General features: G+C 43.3%; 1 protein-coding gene across 2 annotated transcripts in view; it reads right to left on the bottom strand.

The window, feature by feature from the left end:
- TACR3 (tachykinin receptor 3) overlaps positions 1 to 22,819 on the bottom strand; it is a 185,073-nt gene that overhangs the window by 75,066 nt on the left and 87,188 nt on the right. The window contains exons 2-3 of one of the 2 annotated variants that reach the window (XM_083178949.1): positions 18,000 to 18,185; positions 6,051 to 6,201 (exon numbers count right to left, since the gene is read on the bottom strand). In XM_083178949.1, the coding sequence (XP_083035075.1) occupies positions 6,051 to 6,201; positions 18,000 to 18,185 (337 nt within the window). The remainder of the gene's footprint in view (positions 1 to 6,050; positions 6,202 to 17,999; positions 18,186 to 22,819) is intronic. The other variant, XM_083178957.1, reaches the window with a different exon arrangement.

Here is a 22,819-nt window from a genome sequence, read left to right as displayed (position 1 = left end):
CGGTGTGTGATGTATAGTGTAAGGGGCATTATGGGGTGACATATAGTGTAAGGGGCATTATGCTGAGGCATATAGTATAAGGGGCATTACGGTGTCGTGTATAGTGTAAGGGGCATTATGGTGTGATGTAAATTGTAACAGGCATTACGGTTTGTGGTATATAGTGTAAGTAGCATTACGGGTGTGGTGTGTAGTGTGAGGGACATTGCGGTCTGACATAGTGTGAGGGGCATTATGGTGTTTGGCATAACGTGTACTGGGCATTGCAGTGTGTTGTGTAATGTGTAAGTGGCATTATAGCATGTGGCATATAGTGTAAGTGGCATTACGGTGTGTGGCATAATGTGTAAGGTGCATTATGGGGTGGGGGGCACCTGAAACTATTTGGGGTAGCAAAATGTATACAGTTATGCCACTGGTTGCATGGGACCTAGTGGCTCACTTGCGCCAGGCACTTTGCGCTGCATTGTGTATTGACGCTAGATGTATGAGGACACATCTATATATATATTAACACACCTAACTACATAGAAAAGAATTCAGAAACATGTAACTATAAAAAAAATAATCACCCAAATGAAAGTTTTCTAATATAAAACCTTTAAGGCATAACAAGAGAATGGAATTGAAGTACAGCATAGCATGCAAACAAAATTCATCCAAGCAGAAAATCACAGTCTTCAGAACAGTAGAAAGAAAACTGAAGTCAATAAATTTAGGAAGTAGACATTAATTTAGAAAGTAGAAAGCACAGAGTACATGTTTATGTGCATAGTTGTGGTCACTTAGATACTTTATCTATTAGATAAGAGTGATGTCGATAACTGCAACAGTTTGTTAAATGTTATCCTACTGTATTCTGCCTTTTCTAACATTAAATGAAGATATTAAGGGGAAATTTACTAAGATGGAAGTTGTATTTCACATGCAATGTTGCTATGGGAAACCAATCAGAATCTACTTATTTATTTAGCACCCTCTACAAGATAATAGACAGGATCTGATTGGTGTCCCATAGCAACATCCCATGTGAAATACAACTCCCATCTTAGTAAATTTCCCCCTAACTGTCAATTTTTTCCTACAAAATTGCTCCACACCCCTGGAAAGGTTCACCAGGTTCCAGCAGCGGCACAGCCCCCCTTGGTTTGGTTACCCACTTACAGAGCACAAGTGGACAGTCCGAGCTTTTGTAATATACCATTTATTACTTGATTGTGCAGGACCACAACTGGTTTTACATTTTTTGGCAGTAACTTTTACCTTCATAGTTCAATGTTTTCTTTAAGATTGTGAACTACAGGACTGTTAAGATTTGAGATGTTCTCTTCACATTCTATCTCCTTGATCTCCTTCAGTACAGTAGAGGTTAAATATGTATTGTACTATGACTGCCAGCACTAATGGAGTTTGCAGTACACTGCATTACAGTTGCTAGCAAGTGTGTTTCCGGTCTCCCTTCCCACCCACTATAGAATCCTTCATTTTCCTAAGAGCACCTACAGCCTATAATTACCGTCCTGTGTGCCTTATCATGAGGGATGGACTCATATCCAATCAAAATCATGAGAAACACGAACTTGGTACTCAGTTCTACTTATAACTCTCAAGTTTGGGTATGTTCAATATTCTCTGAACTGAATGACACATCTCAATTAATCTACAATACTGTTAAGTGGAGAATGTATTGGGTTCATAATTGTTGTTCATCCCCTACTGACTTCTTTCAAACCTCATCACACAGCAAATCTGTTCATATTCTTAAGTAATTACACAACAATTTAAATGTTATGCCTAAATTCATTCACATTCTGCCACAGTGCAAACTATGAACCTATTTATTTTCTAATTGGTCTGTTATTTATAATTAAATATTTGTAAAAGGCAAAAATTCTAATAAATTTTTCATTCTAGCTCTTATCATTCACCACATTTGCAATGACATATGATATAGGGAGTCATTCTGGTTCTTTCATTCCCCCCCGCGCATTCACTGGGGGAACAATGTTTTGTTTCTGCGAATGCGCATAACAATTTATGTGCCTGTACAGGCTTTCTTGGAAAAAAGGACTTTGCAACTTGCATAGATGCCAGCCCATTCGTGCGGAGTAGTGCAGACGAGGGGCGTGGGGCAGTAGGCCTGGGTGGCGCCAATGGGAACAGGCAGGGTTTCATAGGCGTCTCCATGAAAACGCTGGGTGTTGCCATTGGATTGCGGGCGGAAGGAGGTGTGCCGGGTGGGCAGCTGACGTCACATGATGTCAGCCACCAACAAATATAAGTCTCCTCTGACTTATATTTGAATGCCCTGGAGAAATTATTCTGTGGTAAGCGACCATTGAATTATTTCTCCTACTGTGGGCACAAGCGAGGGGATGTGTCTTTGTGACACATCCCCTCGTATGGTTGCAGGGGATACGGTGGCGGCGGGGGGCAGCAGATTGGACCCTCTGGGACTCAGTAAGCTGCGAGCTTTGAAACTTACCAAGTCAACCAGAATCAGTACCATAATGTGTTGTTTAATAACAATTAAATGGCTAGAAAAATTTGTTTAGACAGAAGAATGACTAATGGTGACACACGGTTAGATTCCTTTGCTATTTAACTAAGTTTCGTTTGCTATGCAATTTTTGCTATTTCATGTGCTATTTACATTTAATTCATACTACAGGTTGAGTATCCCTTATCCAACTGTCCGTTATGCAAATTATTCTGAAAACCCTAGTTTTGAGAATGTACTTCTTTTTCCTTGCTAAAAATTTACTGCGGACATCTGTAACTGACACTACTGGGGACATGATATGTAACTGGCACTAAATATGTGCAAGTTAATGATTGCTTGGCCTTCAAATTCAGCACCTGAGATAGGACACAATCTTTGTTTCATGTTTTAAAACCTTGTTTCATGCGCAGATAAAATATATTTGTGTGTATTTCATTCGTTTGTTGTGTTTATACAACATAAATGCAAAATAACTCAAGATACTTAATTGAAAAATCATAATGACAACAGAAACTACCCAAATGACCCTGGTCAAAGTTTACATACCCCAGTTCTTAATACCATGTATTGCCCCCTTTAACATCAATGACAGTTTGAAGTCTTTTGTTGAAGTTTCTCAGATGGTAAAGCTGGCCATTCTTCTTGGCAAAAAGCCTCCAGTTCCTGTAAATTCTTGGGCTGTCTTGCATGAGCTGCACGTTTGAGATCTCCCCAAAGTGGCTCAATGATATTGAGGTCAGGAGACTGAGTTGACCACTCCAGAACCTTCACTTTATTCTGCTATAGCCAATGACAGGTCAACTTGTCCTTGTGTTTTGGATCATTGTCATGTTGGAACATCCAAGTACATCCCATGTGCAGCTTCCGGGCTGATGAGTGCAAATTTTTGTCCAGTATTTTCTGATAACATGCTGCATTCATCTTGACATAAATTTTGACCAAGTTTCCAGTGCCTTTGTAGCTCACACATCCCCAAAACATCAGTGATCCACTTCTGTGTTTCACAGTAGGAATGGTATACCTTTCATCATACTGTAGGCCTTGTTGAATCCTCTCCAAATGTAGCGTTTGGTCTCATCACTCCAAATGACTTTGTTCCAGAAGTTTTGAGGCTTGTCTCTGTGCTGATTCCTGATCTGAGTCATTTGAGAAAGCCGTTGACAGCACAGAGCAGGCGGGTAAACGCGTCAGAGGCATCTGAATTACTACACCTTTCAGATCTAACTCCAACCATCAGCAGAAACTGAAGTGGACACTGAACATCTATCCTAAAAAATTCTCAAAAGCTCCGGATAAAGCTGCATGACCCAGGTTATTCAGCACCAGCAGCTGGGAGATGAGTATTCCACCCTACGTGTCAACACTGAAGGTATCAAGCTCTGGCCAGACATAAAAGGATCACGCTGTACAAATTTATCCTGTTGGAACTATTAATCCCACTAACTTTGGCACTAACAGAAATTTGCAATATATCATCCTTATTCACACTTGGGCACGCTGACCATAAAAAAGAACTAATACAACTTTACTAACACTGCATATGTGCAATATTAATCCTGTCCAGCAGGAGGATTATTAGGCTTAACACTGGTATTGATTCCATCAGATTCGTGACAATTTTTAAATAACTAGGCCAGTTATGACATTATGTATATGTTTAATAATTTTTTTACTCTTTAATTTTTAAAATAAATGTTATTATCTAATTATTACCTCGACCCCTGCGCAGTTTTGATTTGTGTTGTCTATGTTTTGTACCTCTCTCCGAGGAGCCTGAGCAACTCCCCACAAAACAGCAGCAGTCGGTCGTAGGATAAAACCCCTTTGGGTTTGTTAATTAATTCTTGGTTTTATAAATTTGTATTTTATTTGATATAAAGTGCCAGACAATTCTTTTTCCCTTTGTCTCTGTGCTGTTTGGAGTATTGTACATGGGATGCTTTGTGGCATTTGCGTAGTAATGGCTTTTTTCTGGCGACTTGACCATTTTTCTTCAAATGCCTCCTTATTGTGGATCTTGAAACAACCACACCACTTGTCCTGTATTTCAGCTGAAGTTATTTGTGGATTTTTCTTTGCATCCTTAACAATTTTCCTGGCAGATGTGGCTGAAATTTTTTCTTGGTCTACCTGACCTTGGTTTCCACAGAATCCCTCATTTTCCACTTCTTAACTAGAGTTTGAACTCTGCTGATTGGCATTCTCAATTGCTTGGATATCTTTTTATATCCCTTTCCAGTTTTATACAGTTTAATTACCTTTTCCCGCAGATCATTTGACAATTCTTTTGCTTTCCCCATGAATCAGAATCCAGACACGTCTGTGCAGCACTGGATGAAAGATGCAAGGGTCTTTCAGGAGACCAGAAACTCACTGACCTTTTATACACACACACGCTGATTACAAGCAAACAGATCACAAGTGAGGGTGGTTACCTTTAGTAGCCATTAAACCCCGTTTGTGTCAACTTGTGTGCATGTTATCAGGCCAAAATATCCAGGGTTTGTTCAGGGTCATTTGGGTAGTTTCTGTTATCATAATGATTTAAAAAGAGTAAACACCATTGTTTAACAATATATGGCTTCACCCAACCCTAACCATGAGTGAAAGAAAAGTTTTTGAATTATTAATCATACTCTATGACAAATGGCCAGAAAATAACAAATTCAGCTAGGGTATGTAAACTTATGAGCACAGATCTTTATAGTCATTTCTGCACTGTCTATTTGGCTTTTCGATTTTTTAGCTGAACAGGAGTGTGCATCAATATCAAAAGCTCAAAATCATGTGCAATCTCCATTCGATGTCTATGCGACACCAATTTGATTTTGACTATATACTCAACATTGAATGGTAAATCTAAAGGCCCATACACACACTACAATGTCTTCTTAATGATGATGAACGACCCCATTATAAATCACCTCCTGAACAACCCAGAACGACTTCGTTCAGGGTCGTTTAGAGGGTGAATCTTTTAACATCGTCTTCTAACATCGGACGACTACCAACGATGCGCGTTCCCGTGGGTCGTTAAAGACCATAGCCATTGTCAATGCATGCAGGTCAATTTGGCTATGGTCGTTAACATTGTTTGTTTTTTCAATAGAAAAGGTCCTGCATCCTTTGTGGTCGTTTGTCAGCCGTCGTGCACCAGTGATCATCTGCAATGCTGAGGTCGTTCATTTTCACTTCAAGGATGAAAATTAAAGATGGTAGTTAACGATGGGTCGTTACTGACACATCTTTGTGTGTGTATGGGCCTTTACTGTGTGTACAAACCATTATGGCTACCTCTTAAGGCACTGAACATTTTATATGGATATCAATAAACAACAAAGTGCGTATCAAAGTGAAAAAAATGTAGGTGTTGTTGGGTTAAATCTTCATGGAAAAGTAGAGTCTGGGGAAGTTCACCTGATTTGATAGATTTATCACGCACTTGCATGTCATACTTTATTCTGGGTAACAAAAATACCCAAATCTTACAAAATGGGTTCAATCCATAAGCACATTTCAAATAATTAGAACAAGTGTCATAAATTACCTTTCTTTTAGCCCTGAGTTGTTCATGGTATTTATCAGATGTATCCCCAGGGATTTCTCCTCCCCACAGCGCAATTCCAACAATTGTGTATGTAATACCCATAACAAGTAATGGGAAACAATACACAAACAATACCACAATGATCTGATACCTAAAATATAAAACAAAAGCAATTATTAATGCTATCATTTAGATTCGGCTGTATAGAGGTTCAAATAATGTCATTAAATTTTAAATACCATATATACTCGAGTATAAGCCTACTTTTTCAGAACATTTTTTATGCTGAAAAAGACCCCCTCGGCTTATACTTGAGTGAGGGTCCCACTTGAGTCAATAAGTTTTCCCAGTTTATTGTTGTAAAATTAGGTGCCTCGGCTTATATTCGGGTCGACTTATACTCGAGTACGTACGGTAAGCAAAATTGTATTAGAGGAAAACATTATGGTTCACTTTAATACCTTCAATACTTATGATTGAACATTTATAAGACATCATTTGAAACTGTGGACTGTACAATGTTATGCATTGTTTTAATATTTTTGATGGGTGTTTGCAAATCTATCTTGCTGATGTTTAGTACTGTTCTTGTTGCTTCATTGTCATTCATCACTACCCTAAATGCAGTACAATATTAACCCTTGGAGTGCCAATTGATTTTGTCAAAATAGGTGTGATATTGCCAAGAAAATATTTTTATTCATCATAATGACCTGTAATGTTTACCTTATATAGGAAATATAATATTTTTTTACACAGCATTTTTTTTATTAGAATTTATATAACAAATGTGAGTGACACTAGCATTTTTAGCAGATATTTTGCACAACAGATGTGTTGGCACTCAATCTATGATGACTGTAATATAGAATAAACTATAGCTTTGATTTCCCTTGAACAAAGTTTCTGCAATCATTGCAAAAGTTTTTTTTTTAAGTTGTTTTGTGATGCTTCAAGTGCCATAGACAAACATTTATCTCTTTGTTTTAATATATGGTAGATGCATTATCCTTTCATAGTTATAGTACATTGTATATTACTGGGAAGGCTGAAAAAGGCACAGGACCATGAAGTATACAGTATGTTTCTTTCTTTGTTAATTCAGGGAAAGTATAAACCAAACTATGTTTCCCAGTTGCCAATATAACCTTAGAACAGAGAGGGGGGGGGGAATCTAATTCTCCAAAATACTGTAGGTAATTTTCTATCTGTCACCACTTTGATTTACTCTACTGATTATAGGTAAATATACTATTTCATAGACAAAAAGGGCACTCTGTCCATCTTTACATTTTAATGAGTATGCATCACCTCAAAGGGCCCTTTTCTTAGGCTGAAAGTGAAATAGTTTTTCTATCATTTGCTGAGTTTTAATAGAGACATCTTTATAGCGAGATTGGAAAAAGTTCCACATTTTAATTAGGTGTTCAGCAAATCCAGCAAATGCTCCGACCCAGCGGAAAGATTATCAAATTTATTTATTGCTCAGTGTGTACTTTCCTTTCATCTTTTGAGCAGGATCAGGAGGTCAGGAACAACATCATGGAATTTCATTCCCCTGATTTCATTGCTGAAAAAGTGTTTGAAGCTGTTTATCGTCTTTAACCAGTCCAATGCTCCTGCATACACATTATGCAACAGACTGTTCAAATGCTAACTAGAAGATAATTCATTGATATAAGGAACAGCTCTACCAGTTCAATTCTACACTTTTAGAAGGTTTTATAGATGTATTTTAATAATTTTTACTAAACATACTGTACTTAGCCACTAACTGGCCACCTGGCCTACTTAACACAAGGGATAACACTAACTAAGCATTTTAGCAGGGTTCTGTTTCATTGCACAATGGCCCCTATGATTGGCCATCAGGTCAATATTAAACTTACAGGATGGGTGCCTTATTCTACTAGTTATTGGCTGTGTGAGATGTCACTCCAGGAGAAATCTGGCATTTATACTGAATACTGGGTATTTACCCACAGGCTGCACGTGAACAAGCTAACTTGTTTTGGGTGGCTTATGTGGGCCTGTGATGTGCAGGTTCCAGGCACTGATGAGACCTCTATACCACGTCACTCATACCCCATTTACACAGCACTGTGATCCAGGTCGGACCCAGGTCTGCGCCGTTTACACTGAACCTGGGTCAGCACTGCTTTTCCCTATGGATGACATTAAAATGTCCATTTTAGGATAAACTGCCAGATAACCTTCCCTCAATTTTTTAAAATAAAAATGAAAAGACATGACAAGTTAGCACTGAAAAATGTTGTTTTTTTTCAAAAAGTTTTATTCATTGCTCAAGCATACATAGCGGTATAAAAGTGCAGCATCATTCATGAGCTCTCCCCAGCCCCTTCCCCTGCAGCCGCAGAGCGAATCTCCCATGTGCCCCCCCCCCAAAAAATAATATATAATAATAATAATGATAATATAAATGATACTGCATCCAATTATCCAATTATGATTTCTGTGTGCACTGCCCGTATCCTTCCTGGCTGCTGTCTTTTGCCACTGCAGCGCACTGTGGAAAGGCGTCCAGCACTTCTGGTATCCTTTCAGCACTACCCAGATGTCCCAACCTGGGTTGGGACCATTTACACCGACCATGACCCAGGTCCAACCAGTGTTCAACCCTGGTCAGGACCTGGGTAGGAGACCAGTGTTACTGGACCTGGGTTGACCCCTTTTACACCAACGCTGACCTGGGTCCGACCTGGGTCCAACCTGGGTTATTCCTTGGTGTAAAAGGGGTATTACAGATACACTACCTGTGACTAGTTTCATCAGTAGACAATGGTGACACTGCCCTGCAATATCTATTGAAAACAGGGCAGTTTCTCACCACTATCACTGACAGCAGAAATACAATGTAACTTCTTAAACCTAAAACTAGCCAACTGGTCTTTTATCTGCTATTTACTTCAATACACATATGGTCAGGCAACAGAGGCAGCTGGACTGCTGGGTTTAGATTTGGTACTTGTGTATTATCACGGCGCCCACGAAATCGGCCGAAAATCGGCCGAAAATCGCATGGAAAAATCGGATGCGATTTTGCGGCCGATTTTCGACCGATTTTTCACTTTTTCTGGCCGATTTGCATGCTGTTCCATCATTGCACACCTTGCACACCCCCAATTTCCATCGTAGTGACCTAGTGATTGGCATGCAATATAGTGGCATGTGATGCATGCCATGCGATGCATGTGAAGCGATTCGATTTGTAATTGTACAATCACCCTGATGGGTGCTTACAATGTTAAATGCACCGCCATTGTTAACGCCACCCCCACTATCAATGACAACCTGAAGCGTGGCGAGCGTAGCGAGCCCGCGAGGGGCGGCGGTACGCGTCCTCCGACCTTTTCATACCCCCACTATCCATGTCGGCATGGAGTTGATTTTAGATAGTGTGGCGAGCGCAGCGAGCCACCGAGCCCCAAGCGTGGCGAGCGGACGCGGAATACATGTAAAGTAATCCGCGTCCGCTCGCCACGCTTCGGGCTCGGTGGCTCGCTGCGCTCGCCACACTATCTAAAGTCAGCTCCACGCCGACGTGGATAGTGGGGGTATGAAAAGGTCGGAGGACGCGTACCGCTGCGCTCGCCACGCTTCGGGTTGGCGTTGATAGTGGGGGTGGCGTTAACAATGGGGGTGCATTTAAAATTGCGAATCACATCGCATCGCATGCCACTTGCTGGCATGCGTTGCTATGCGATATTTAATTGTACAATCAGGGGCATTTTCCCAAAAATCACATCGCATACCATCGCATAGTACCTGGGGGTGTGCAAGGATGGAATAACATGCAAATCAGCAGGAAATAGCCGAAAATCGGACGCAAATCGGCAGAAAATCGGCCGCAAATCGACCGATAAATCGGATGTGATATCGGATGAGATTTACATGAAATCGGGCTCCCTGATAATACACAAGTACCTTAGATTTTAACTATGCATGGTTACAACGTTCTGGGATAATGGGTAGAAAATGTCTAGGTTGACTGTCACTAGGTCAACCATTATTGGTAAACGGTGACTAGTTTGACACCTAAGAATGGTGAACACTCCCCAAGTCAATAATGACAGAAGGTTGACACAAGCTTAAGATCAACATGTACATGGTCGACACTACAAGGGTCTATACAAGTTTTTCACCTTTTTGGTGTATAGGTTGACACATGTGACATGGACACCTTATAAGTACCACTCTATGCCCACTTGGATAGTAAAGTATGAACCAAGTCAGTATAAATAAAAAAAAACATGAAAAATTTCAGACTCAGAGGAGCACTGCAGGTGAGTATGGAGCGCAATCAGATACCACTAACATAGGCACAGGAGAGGTCCACAGATGATGACTGCAACCAATGTTAATACACTGATGATGATGATATCAATGTTGACACTCTGAGATGGTGGCTGGTAGCAGATGAAGTAAGCAGAGATGTATGATGAATGATGGTATCACAATGGTAAAGCAATGATGATCAGATAACCGATGTAGTAATAACAATGAGCAATAGTTTGGGCTCAATTTCCAGTCTGGACACTGAAGGGAGTCAGGCTGTGCCACAGGATGGAGATGTTGCACTGTGACAAACAACAGGATCACAGAGGAGTTCAAAGGTCAGTCAGTCATCGGTTCTCACAGTGACAGAGTCCACAGTATGAACACTATCTGAACTTAGCAAACAGCAGGTAACAAAAGGGGGAGGGAGAGGGGATATTACATGTTCTGCCTTTAACTTGAAAAACTTTTGTTCCTGCTTCCTCCATCACACCTGAATATCCCTGCTACCCCTGTGACAGCCTGCCCCCCTCTACCACCTGCACGTTCCTTTCGACCCCTCCCCCCAGCAAGTGACAGCCTGCTTCCTCCCTCTCACCAGAATGTGCCTGCCACCCCCCCCTCGTTACAGCCTCTCTACCTGCTGACCCCCCCAGTAAGTAATTGCCTGCACCCCTCCTCTTTTGTGTGTGCCTGTGACCCCCATTCCCTGCAAGTGACAGCATGCCTTTCTTGTCTCACCTGCACATGCCCACCGATCCCCCACAAGTGACAGCATGTGAGCATGCCTGCGCCACCCCTACAACAGCCTGCCCTTTCTCCTCCCACTCTCAACCTGACACCTCCTGTCTCCCTAATTCCTTCTCTCTTCCCCTTATCCCTCTTTATCTTTTAATCCCTGACACCTTGTCTCTCAGTCCCTCATTTTCCAGAAAACCGTCACTCTCTTTACCCCTAAAGGCCATCACGGTGTGGGGCATAATGTGTAATTAGCATAACAGTGTCCAGTGTAATGGGCATCAGAGTGTGCAGCGTAATGTGTAATAGGCATCACGGTTTGGGGCATAAAGTGTAATGGGTATCACAGTGTGGGGCATAAAGTGTAATGGGCATCACAGTGTGGGGTGTAATGAGCATCACAGTGTGGGGTGTAATGTGTAATGAGCATCACAGTGTGGGGTGTAATGTGTAATGAGCATCACCATATGGGGCATAATGTGTAATGAGCATCACAGTGTGCAGTGTAATGGGCATCACAGTGTGTGGCGTAATATGTAATGGGCATCACGGTGTGCATTGTAATCTGTAATAGGCATCACGATGTGCTCCCCATACAGTGCGCGGCATTAGTAAAAATGGCCCTGCAGTCAGCCGCAGTGCGACTACTAAACGATGACCTTGGTCTCCTTCAGACCCACCGCCGGCCAAATAAATAATAAAAAAAGTGTGTGTGTGGATCCAGGCCCCCTGACAGGCCTTGCCTGGGTAAACTGTACTCCCCCCCCACACCTCTCGGCATCCCTGTCACTACCACATCTACATGCACGCACATGATTCTAGGGCAAATCCTTTGTTGTTGGGAGCCAATTAATCTACCCATATATATTTTGGATTGTGGGAGGAAACCAGAGCACCCGGAGGAAACCCACACAAGCACGGGGAGAATATACAAACTCTGCACAGTTGGGTCCATGGGTGTAAATTTCATGGGGTCTAAGTTGTCGCAGCCTGCGAGTTACAAGGTGCCTACATAACTGGCATGCGACACCATGAAGGGTTGCCACCAGAACCTGTGAAAAATACACAAATCCAAAAAGTAGTTACTATATGTAGTGTGATGGCTTTGAAGCCAATTTTTACTATTGACCTCCTAAAAAAGTTATTTGACCTCATATGCCCTATAAAAGCATAACTTTTAAATTTTTTTCATTGATTTGTTTTGTGAAGGTGGTCACAGGTGTAGGATAGTGTAGTTTAATGTGAAGGATGGACAATTCAACAGTAAGGAAAATCGGGAGGTTGTAGGGGAGGAGGGTGGAGAAGAGGTAGAGCCTTGTAGAGTTTGCAAGACAAAAACAGGGAGCAATGTGCATTTTTCTTATGGAAAACTGTGCACTGTTGCATGCAATTGTGAGAGTACATGAATAGACACTAGAGGCTGAGGCATACCTCACATCTCCGGCCCGCAAGAAGGCTTTATGGCAGAGGGCATGTGATGGAGTGAATGCTGTCAGCTCCTGCAAGTTTTGTGTGGAGAGCTGTAAAAAGTGTTTCTTAGATGGCAGAAAAGCTCTATGAAAGCTAGAAAACAGGGGGAGGTCTAGCAGTCCACATAATTCTTGGAGGAGGAGTTGATAAAGGTGATATCCAACCCCCAAATTCCACCAGGGAGCCATATTGAGGATACAGACCAAACAAAGTAATAAACATACATTTTTTTTTATTTAAATGTTGAAACTTAATTCTGAAAATATTGTTATTATGGGCCTTATTCTTGTCCACATGCAATGCTGCCAAAATTGCAACATTGCATGTGGATAAAATATTGAGGAACACCCATGAAACGGTGGGCGTTGCCATGGTGCAGCTCATCCCTGCCGCCACATGCCCCCCACTGATAGGTGCGAATCGGATGGCGAACTAGCAGTTCGTCATGCCCGCTCGCACCCAGCGTATACACATGTGCAGAAATGTGCACACACATAAAGAAAACATTGATCCCCATGCGAATGCGCAGGGGAGCATTTGAATCATAATAAGGCTCAAAGTATCTGCAGTTTGCTATACTGTAACAATAGTTGATCATTTCATGACAACATTCCATATAGAATCTGCTGAAAATGTCAGGAGGAGACAGATGCTAGAGGTCCTACTGGACAGATGCGAGTGGTTACCCTACTGGGTAACGTATATCACAACCCTGGAAGTTATGGATTCCGGGTAGCAATTTATGCATATACATACTCAGATATCCCTTGATGTTAGTCGATCTTCTTGTCCATGTAATCATGCCATGGGTTAAAAAAAGCACAAACCGATCCATGCTGGACTTCAAAGCAATGCTGTTTACAGATGCTGTCATTGCTTCCACAAGTGGTGGGTCACACTTGAGTTCTGCCACCATCCAGAGTTGGCTCTACCATTAGGCAGCTGCCTAGGGGCTCAAGAATCTGGGGAGTGCCCCTGAATGTGTCACAAAATGAATGATGACTCTATGGGCCAGATGTATCAAGCCTCAAAAATTGTTAAAGTGGATAGTGATAAACAACCAGCTCCTACTGGTCATTTTTCAAATCTGCTGTCACGATTCAAGGTCTGAGAAACACATACGTACATTCCAGGTGTTTCTCTAGGCTTGCTCAGAGACTGTCATCCAGGTATGCGCTGCAGCGTTCCAGTGTCCAGCTGGCACTGCTGAACATAGTCTGCGGCCTTGTTGCTCACAAGCTCCCAGCACTGGGCCTTCTATCTGTTACAGGCCTCAGGCCTTTCCACATGTACACCAAACATAATTTCTGTCTCCAATATATGCTGAAGCTGGGTCAAGCAAACAGTCAGTGCAATGAAGTCCTTAGGGCAGTGGTTCCCAAACTGTGTGCCGTGGCTCCCTGGGGTGCCTCGGGACACTTGCAGGGGTGCCCCAGGTTGGTGTTCCAGGACCAATTCAATTTATTTATGGTTAATTATTTATGGGCAAAACCAGTGCTGGTGCCTGCCAATCATAAAATGTGTACAAACAGAAGCAAATCCTGCTCTTTAGCACATAACTGACCCCAAGAATCGCATATAAACCTAATCTAATTCATTGTTTTTGGGCCTAGGGGTGTCGTGAAAAAATTCTGATACACTAGGGTGCCGTGATTCAAAAAAGTTTGGGAACCCCTGCCTTAGGGTAACAGTCTCCTGTTCCCTCTGAGTGTATCCTGCTTTCCATAGCATCTGTGGCTTACCACATTGCTGCAGCCTGACTCCCTTCAGTGTCCAGACCTTGCTTCACCATCGGTTCCTGCTTACCAGGTATCTACTTGAGCCAAATACTTACCTGCAGTATGTCTCCGGTGTATCTTCCACCATCGATTGTCAACATCGGTCAGGAACAGTTCATATCTCCAGCATTGCATTCTGTATATTACTCCCCAGACTCCTCTTAGTTCCAGTCCTACATTGACTTTAACTACCATGCCTTTGGTCCTTGTCAGAGACAGCCCGAGAAACCTACGCCATCTTCCGGCACGCTCCAGTCAGTGCGTCCCGGCCGTTACTAAGCGACCGGGATGCCACTGTGACATCACGCTAGCAGGCGGTGCTGACTTCTCAGCTAGCAGCACGCCGCCTCTTCCTCCCCTGCCGCAGCGGTTGCCTGGGCGATGGAGACGCCAGGCGGCTGCGCGAAGGAAGGGGTGCAGCGATCAGCTGCAGCAGTAGTTTCATCAGGCAGGCAGGCGTTCATTGGTCACTCATGGTATTTAAACCCCTCAGTAAGCCGGGTCAGAGGCCGGTTATAGTTCTTACCCAGCGTGTCTAAGAGTGTTCCCAGTCCTCACTCACTTGCCTTGCCTGTCGGTGTTTGTATACAGAGGTTCTTTCCTTGTAGTCCTGTGTTCCACCCAGAGAAGCAACTCTGTGTGCCAGTACTGCTGCGTCCATACCTCCTGGCAGCCGCGGCTCTCAGATAAGTCGGGTATCACCCTCGGCTTCCATCTCTGGTGGTTTTCATTATTGTTATTACAACCCAGTGTATTGTTACACCTACACCTTAGTGTATTACTCTGTCAGTATTGTTTATTTCATTCCAGTGTATTGTTACACCTACACCTCAGGTTATTGCTCTGTTAGTATTGTTTATTACATCGCAGTGTATTGTTACACCTACACCTCAGTGTATTACTCTGTTAGGATTGTTAATTACATCGCAGTGTATTGTTACACCTACACCTCGGTGTATCGCTCTGATTGTATTATTGTTGTTACATCCTTGGGTATTGTTACATCTGTACTACCCTCAGGTGTTATCACCCCCTGGGGCTATAGCCTGCCCTCTGGTGTGCGGAAGTGTCGGTGGCCCCCACCATCCTTTCAGGTAGTCTGTCCTCTTGCGCCGGGTCCGTCTCCACGGATAGGTTGTCCAATCATAACTCCTGCCTGTAACGGAGTCTGGGCGGACCTAATTCGCCCTTACAGCCGGGACGGGTACAGGCGAAGCCTAGTTCTGCACTTGTCTGTGGACGCTAGGCCTGGGCAACAGAGTTAAGGAAGGGGGTCACGGGCACCTTCATAACACTTCTACATTGCTTTCAGTGGTTAGCATTGTACTGTATATGCAGTCCAAACTAATTAAAGAACCCAGCTTCCGTTTCACTCCAGTCTCAGTACAAAGTCACCCCTCAGACGTGACACCCAGCCTGTAACATGGCAGTTAGGTGCTGATTGGCTGGCTGTTAGAACTCTACATTTTATCACTTTTTGAAGCTTGATACATCTGGCCCTATGAGAGGGATCCTTGTTTAGAGTTATGCAAATGGCAGATGTTGAACTTTTAAGTCGCCACCTCAATACTTTCATCTGAGGTTCTGGAAAGTTGATTTTGGTGTGTGGGTGGTGGTGGCAAGCTGAAGTTTACCTAGGGTGCTAGAAAGCCATGCAGCAGCCATTCATTGGCCACTACCATGGTAAATTGCCACTGATTGGCTGTGAGTGGCCTGGCTGTTTATTGGCAGGCAAACCACTCACAGCCTATGTAAATAAAACAGACATATGCACTTTTTGTAAATAGATATTATGTTGCTGGTAATATATATTTTGTAAGGCTTCTTTTAGAAGTATTGTGCACTGTATAGCATTATGTATTTGTTTTAACAATGCTTTAGCGTTTATGTATATCCAGCTACTGAATGTACTGTCTGTCTGGATATGATTGGTATCTGTATGATAAGTAGGTCAACAGGTTTCCTTGGACAACATGACAATGGTTGATGCACATATGATCAACACATCAATTTTTTTCAACTTTTTGAAAAAACTTTTCGAACCACATGGACTACAAATGGAAATAGTCATGGATTTCACCAATTTGACTGAATGGCTTTGTCTGCTACTGTGCTAAAAACCTCTCTCAGTCCCTCTGCTAGCATTACCCCTAGTTAATAGCTTCCCCTACAGCTCAGTTCACTAAATGTGATATGTTGTCTGTTAGTCCGTCATCAGCAAGGCAGCCGAGAGGGGGGGGGGGGGAGCGGGTACTAATTACCCGGGCCCGAGCTTGCAGGAGGGGCCCGGCAGGGGCCCTGGTCCAACCCCTCCTGGACAGCAACAGCAGCACACACTTCTACAGCATGTGCTGTGCTAACAGCAGGCTCAGCATGAGCGTCTCACTGACAGCGTGAGATCTCATGCTGAGCCTGCTGTCAGCACAGCACATGCTGCAGGAGTGTGCTGCTGCTGCTGAGTTTAGAGTTTTTAGCGTTTTCTTGCACCCCCTGTAAACATTTTGGAGAGGTTGCCTAAGCGCGGGAGGTGGCCACACCTCCCACACTAAGGCCACCCCCCTACATTTTACCGGGGCCCGGCATTCCTCTTGGCTGCCCTGGTCATCAGCAACTATTTTCCGTCAACTCCAGTACCAAGGCTGCCTCTTTAAAAATGGTTTGCATACATATCTGCAGCATGACAGTTTTATCTGGGTGTTGCAAGTAAATTTGCTGACATTTATATGAAGATGATAAAGTTGCCATTTCCCTTGACATTTACTCTGAGGATAAAGACCTCTCTTTATTTATTGCGTTCTCAGTTGTTACAGATCCCAAGTTAATTAAGCAAGCATCACATACTGTAGTGTAGAATTTAGTTTAAGAGAAAAAATGGTACTTGTGTATTATCACGGCGCCCCCGATATTGATCGCGCAATGTTTTTATCGCATCGCATGCCTTACAACCGATGGCATGCGATGCGACGCGATTTTAGACCCCTATTCGATTTAAAATTGTATAAGCACCCTAATGGGTGCTTTTAAGCACCCTAATGGGTGCTTACAATGTTAAATGCACCCCCACTATAAACGAGAACGAGCGCAGCGAGTCCGCGTTGGGCGGCAGTACGCGTCCTACGACCTTTTCATACCCCCACTATCCACGTCGGCGTGGAGTTCATTGTATAAAGTGTGGCGAGCGCAGCGAGCCACCGAGCCCGAAGCGCGGCGAGCGGACACGTATACCTGTGAAGTTATGCGCGTCCCCTCGCGGGACTCGCTGCGCTCGCCACGCTTTGGGCGTGGTGGCTCGCTGTGCTCGCCACACTATATGAATTCAACTCCACGCCGACGTCGATAGTGGGGGTATGAAAAGGTCGAAGGACACGTACCGCTGCCCTCGCCACGCTTCGGGTTCACGTTTTTAGTGGGGGGTGGCGTGGGGGTGCATTTAACATTGTAAGCACCCATTAGGGTGCATTTAACATTGTAAGCACCCATTAGGGTGCTTACACAATTTTTAATCGCTTCCCATGGCATTGTATGCCATATACAATTTCATACAATTTTAAAATTGTATGACATTGTACAACATCGCGCGATATCGCATCGCATACCATCGTATGCCTCATGGTATGCTATGCGATGGGCGTCGTGATAATACACAAGTACCGAAAAAATAACTTACGTCAATCTTTTTCCAAACCCTGGCCATTCAAGCAAACAAAGAGTCCTTCTTGGTGTCACTTTGATTTCAGAATAAAGGCATTGAGGGAAAGCCAGCAGAAAAGCAAACACCCAGATACTTCCGATGACCACTTTTGTCGAAGTAGCAGATAAGCGGGGTTTCAGTGGATTGATGATAGCCATGTATCTGTAATGACATATTTAAGTAGTAGTATTAATTTGTGTATAGTGAAATGTTCAATTATTTGGATTCTTGCTGTATCGTTCTCTGTTATACATGTACAGAGATGTAATACATTATAATTGCAGTTTCTGAGTCATAAAATCATTTCGATAGAAGGGTTTTATAAAAACTATTTATATACACATACTGTAAGCATGAGTAACAAGAAGGCTGGCAATCTGACAGCATATCAGTACGCATACGATGTCATGAGAGATGTACAAATATTTGGCAGGCAATCTGACATTGGAAAATTGTTCAAGAATTCTTGCAACTCCCTGCTTACAGCTATGACCAAGAAATTAGTGTTAGTATCCTTGGGTTTTATAAGAAATTATTAAATAAGAGTATTGTGTACAGGGGGGGGGGGGGGAGTGTTGTGCACTGCTCGGGGGTGGGGGGGGGGGGCTGTGCCGGGAGTGTTGTGGCGCGGCTCGTGCGCATGGGGGGGCGTGTTGCCGGGAGTGTTGCGGGGGTCCTGGGTGTGGCGCTCACCTCCTTGCCACATCCAGGACTCAGGCTGCTGCTGCACGGCAGGACACGGGCAGGTCTCTACAGAAAGACAGGGCACGGAGTGTGTGGTGTGCGGGTGTCACCCCAGCTTGTCACTCCACGGGGGGGGCGGGTTGAGGATGGGCGATGCAGAGGTGGCCATACTATCCAGGGGGGGGGGGGGGGGCTGCTCCATCTCCCCCCCCCCCCCAGTGGCCGGCACCCCAGGTAAATGCCTAAAGCTGCCTAGTGGTGGCGCCGACCCTGATTGTGCATGTAATTTTTATTAGTTGGTTTTCTATATCATATTCACAGTGTATTTTCTCATATTAAGGTGTAAATTTATTAAAGTGCGAGTTTTTAGTAGTGAGAGATGTTGCCCATACCAATCAGATTCTAGCTATTATTCTCTAGAACAAGAATGCCCAAACTATGGCCCTCCAGCTGTTGTGAAACTACAAGTTCCATCATGCCTTGCCCCAGTTTTGCTATTAGGGAATACTAAAACTATGGCAAGGCATTCTGGCAAGTGTAGTTTCACAACAACAGCGGGAGGGCCGCAGTTTGGACATGCCTGCTCTAGAAGGTGATAGATACATGAAAAGTACAATCTGGCTGGTTGCCATGGGAAACATCTCCCACTTCTCACACTTCCGTAAATGTATCAATAAACCTCATTGGCAAAGTTGTACTCTGCAATTTTTATCTTATACACTTTCCTGTCATTTTATCTAATCAATGATATGTATGATAAGCAGATTTATCAGTTTATACCGTATTATTTGGGTAAAGATAAATGGGAAGTACTGGTCCACTTTAGCAGGGAGAACTGAAGGATCCTTACTTGGATGAAGCCTTCAGTGTACTGTGACTCTGATACAACCTTAAGCTGGCTACACACTAGGCAACGTCCGCCATGAATGATATCAGCTGATAATTTCCTTTGAACTTTCCAAAGTGACAGACAAATTACAGTATATTGTGAGTACACACTAAGCGACTTTGCAAATGACCAAATGCGTCATTCGTCCAATATTCCCAAATGGTTGGATTTCAAGCTGAATTTTAATGTCTGTGGCTGTGGTGACGTCCATGTCATTCGTTATTCGTATCATACACACTGGATGCTATGCACCGAGAAGTCAATGTCATTGATGAAATTGAGCTGCATATACTCATGACAGAAGACCTCACTTGCAACTCATGGGAGCCTTCATCATTATTGATATAGGGTGTACATACTGTACTGTGGGCCAGATGTATCAAGCTTGAAAAAGTGATAAAATGGAGAGTAATAAACAGCCAGCCAATCAACTCCTATCTGTCATGTTACAGGCTTGGTTTGAAGAAAAATGACAGGTAGGAACTGATTGGCTGGTTGTTTATCACTCTCCAGTTTATTACTTTTTGAAGCTTGATACATCTGGCCCTGAATGATAGAAGGAATTTGAGGAAATGGTCATTGATTATGTGTATGGTGGTACCCAGCTTTATTTTTGCACACATTGGGAATGAATAGTGTGACATATTTTTGTAACTTCGGTGCCTAGTTGGTTTGCCATCATAAACTCACATTGCTTCATCACCTAGAGGACCATTGGGAAACTCATTCTGAGGTATACAAAATTGGGACAATTCCCACAGAACACTGTAAGGAACGGATACTGGTGATCTTTCAGCTTAGTCTTGTTTGGGTGACTATATACATTGCAGTATGCATAATCTATTTCTTGATTTACTGAGTTGTAGTACAGGTTGAGTATCCCTTATCCAAAATGCTCAACACATCTGGGATACATCTCGACACATCTGGGATAACATCATATAGATTCAAGGGAGTGCTGTTGTGATGGAAGGCAGGGGCATATTAGACTAGCTATATCAATGCCCTTTCTTCTTAGAAAAATTCCACGCTCATCATGACTACATTGCAGCCACTAGTGCCCATTTGGTGCACTAAGTCGCACCTGATTTCTGTCAGTGTAATGTAATGGGCCACGGGGGCCATGGGGGCCACTACGATGAATGCACATGTGTTGCTACACACAAACATAACTATATATATGTATATATATATATATATATATATATATATATATATATATATATATATATATATATATATATATACAGTATACTGTATATAGAATTGTGGACACCGGCAATCCAATAAACTTGATTTACTTGCCCGGGTGCATCACTCAGGAGAGATAGATAAAGACTGAATAATGGCACTCCTCTGGACTTTCAAAATGAAGAAAAAGACACTGATAACACCAATGTTTCAGATTTTACTCCATTTTCAAGGTAAGAACAATTACCCTACACACAACACTTAAATAGACTAGCACCTAAATAGACCAGCACCAGAACCTCCTTCCTGGCATCTCTATGCAGCCTGCAACTTTTGTCCGTGCACTTCCTTTCGAGCCAGTCACATGATGGAGACGTCACACAGTCTCACATCCGGATTCCCTCACAGGCATCGCGGTTGCTAGGCGACCCTGCAACATGGACAGCTGGAAGTAAAATGAGATATATAAAATAAAGCATTTGGCACCCAGTGACATGAATATAATGAAGAAACAGTGCAAAGACAAATAGCACCAAAAATAGAGAGATGTTATTACACAGCCATACAAAGATTTTGTAAGATATTTGTTCATTCAGTCCTTTGGGTGACACGGTTTGTAGCTTGTGTATCCACTAAGCTTCTAATTGGGGCAATATTTTCTGTCTGTCACCACCGCGATGTCATCTGTAACATGATCAATGAGTGTATATTTCAGGCCGGCAAGATTATGTTTCTCAAGTGCACAATGCTTATCGACCGGTTGTTTGTTGATTTTATTGTTTAAGGCTGCACGAGTTGCGGATCGATGGAGGGTGATTCATTCCCCAAATTTTACAAGAGGAAGAAACATTTGCCATTGGGTCATTATCCTGTCTACCTACGGGGACACAAGTAAAACCCAGAGGTTGCTACAGGTGCACAGGATGCACAACATATAGTGCAATGACACAAACTAGAGTTTTCTTCCATCTCCATTCAGGCTACAAATAGAAGACTAGGAGCAGAGTCGTAGGGAGGGTGGAGCCAGTGGAGCACACGCTCCAGGCACCGAGAGGGAGCAGGGTGCCGTCCCCCCCGCCAATGAGCCGGGAGTCAGGGTCTGCCAGCACCACAGCACCTGTCATGAGAGCGCTCTTTTACAGTGCCGCTGCCTGTATGCCTAGAGACAGCTGACAGGCACATAAGGGAGAGCTGGTCCATGTGTTACACTTACACTGTGCACCTAGTCCAGCAGCCCTCTCTTCCTCAGCGGAAGGACCCTTATGTGCCTGTCAGCTGTCATTAGGCATACAGTCAGCGTAAAACAAAGAGCAGTGCCCATTTCCCCCAGCCCTCTGTACATCCTGCGCGGTGTGCTTTATATAATTTGTTCTGGTAGCTCCTGGCTGCCGCAGCCTGTCAGAGATTATGACAGGCAGTGAGCGGCTCCCCAATGTCCTCACTCTGGACACTCCTACCCATTCCTCCCAGCTTCAGTCTCCTGTCAATATAATGAACAGGCATCAGCGCCGCCTCCCCTTCCCTCATCTTTCTATGAGGACAATGCAGTCCTCAACACTTTTCCCCTCCATCTCCTCCCCATTCTTCCATCTCCTCCTTCTATCCCCTGTCCTTTCCCCGACCCTCAGTCAGAACTGAAGAAGATTTAAAAAGCAAACAGGTGCAGAAGAAACAGTAAAGTGTTTTATCATAAAGGTTTATTTTTTTATATTGAGACACTTTTCAAATAATGGGGTGGGTGGGGTATGTTTATGTATAGATACTGGGCCAGATTCAGCTTTTAACCCTGAAGTGTGGAAATCACTATTTGACTACTTCCACATTTCTGCACATACTGGTGTGGGCATATATATAGGCAGCGCTACTAGTGTCTACAACTGGTTTATGCATACTGTATGTACAGGCAGCGCTACTACTGTCAGCAACTGGTGTGGAAATGTATATGGCCAGTGCTAATACCGCCGGCCACTGCTGTGGGCATATGTAAAGGCAGCACTACTGCCATCAGAAACTGGTGTGGACATATATAGGC

Source organism: Crinia signifera, chromosome 1, assembly GCF_055691185.1.
Source record: "Crinia signifera chromosome 1, ASM5569118v1, whole genome shotgun sequence".
In the NCBI taxonomy this organism is placed as follows: Eukaryota; Metazoa; Chordata; class Amphibia; order Anura; family Myobatrachidae; genus Crinia; species Crinia signifera.
Note: the sequence above shows the minus strand (reverse complement) of the source record. Positions and strands in the feature narration are given on the sequence as shown.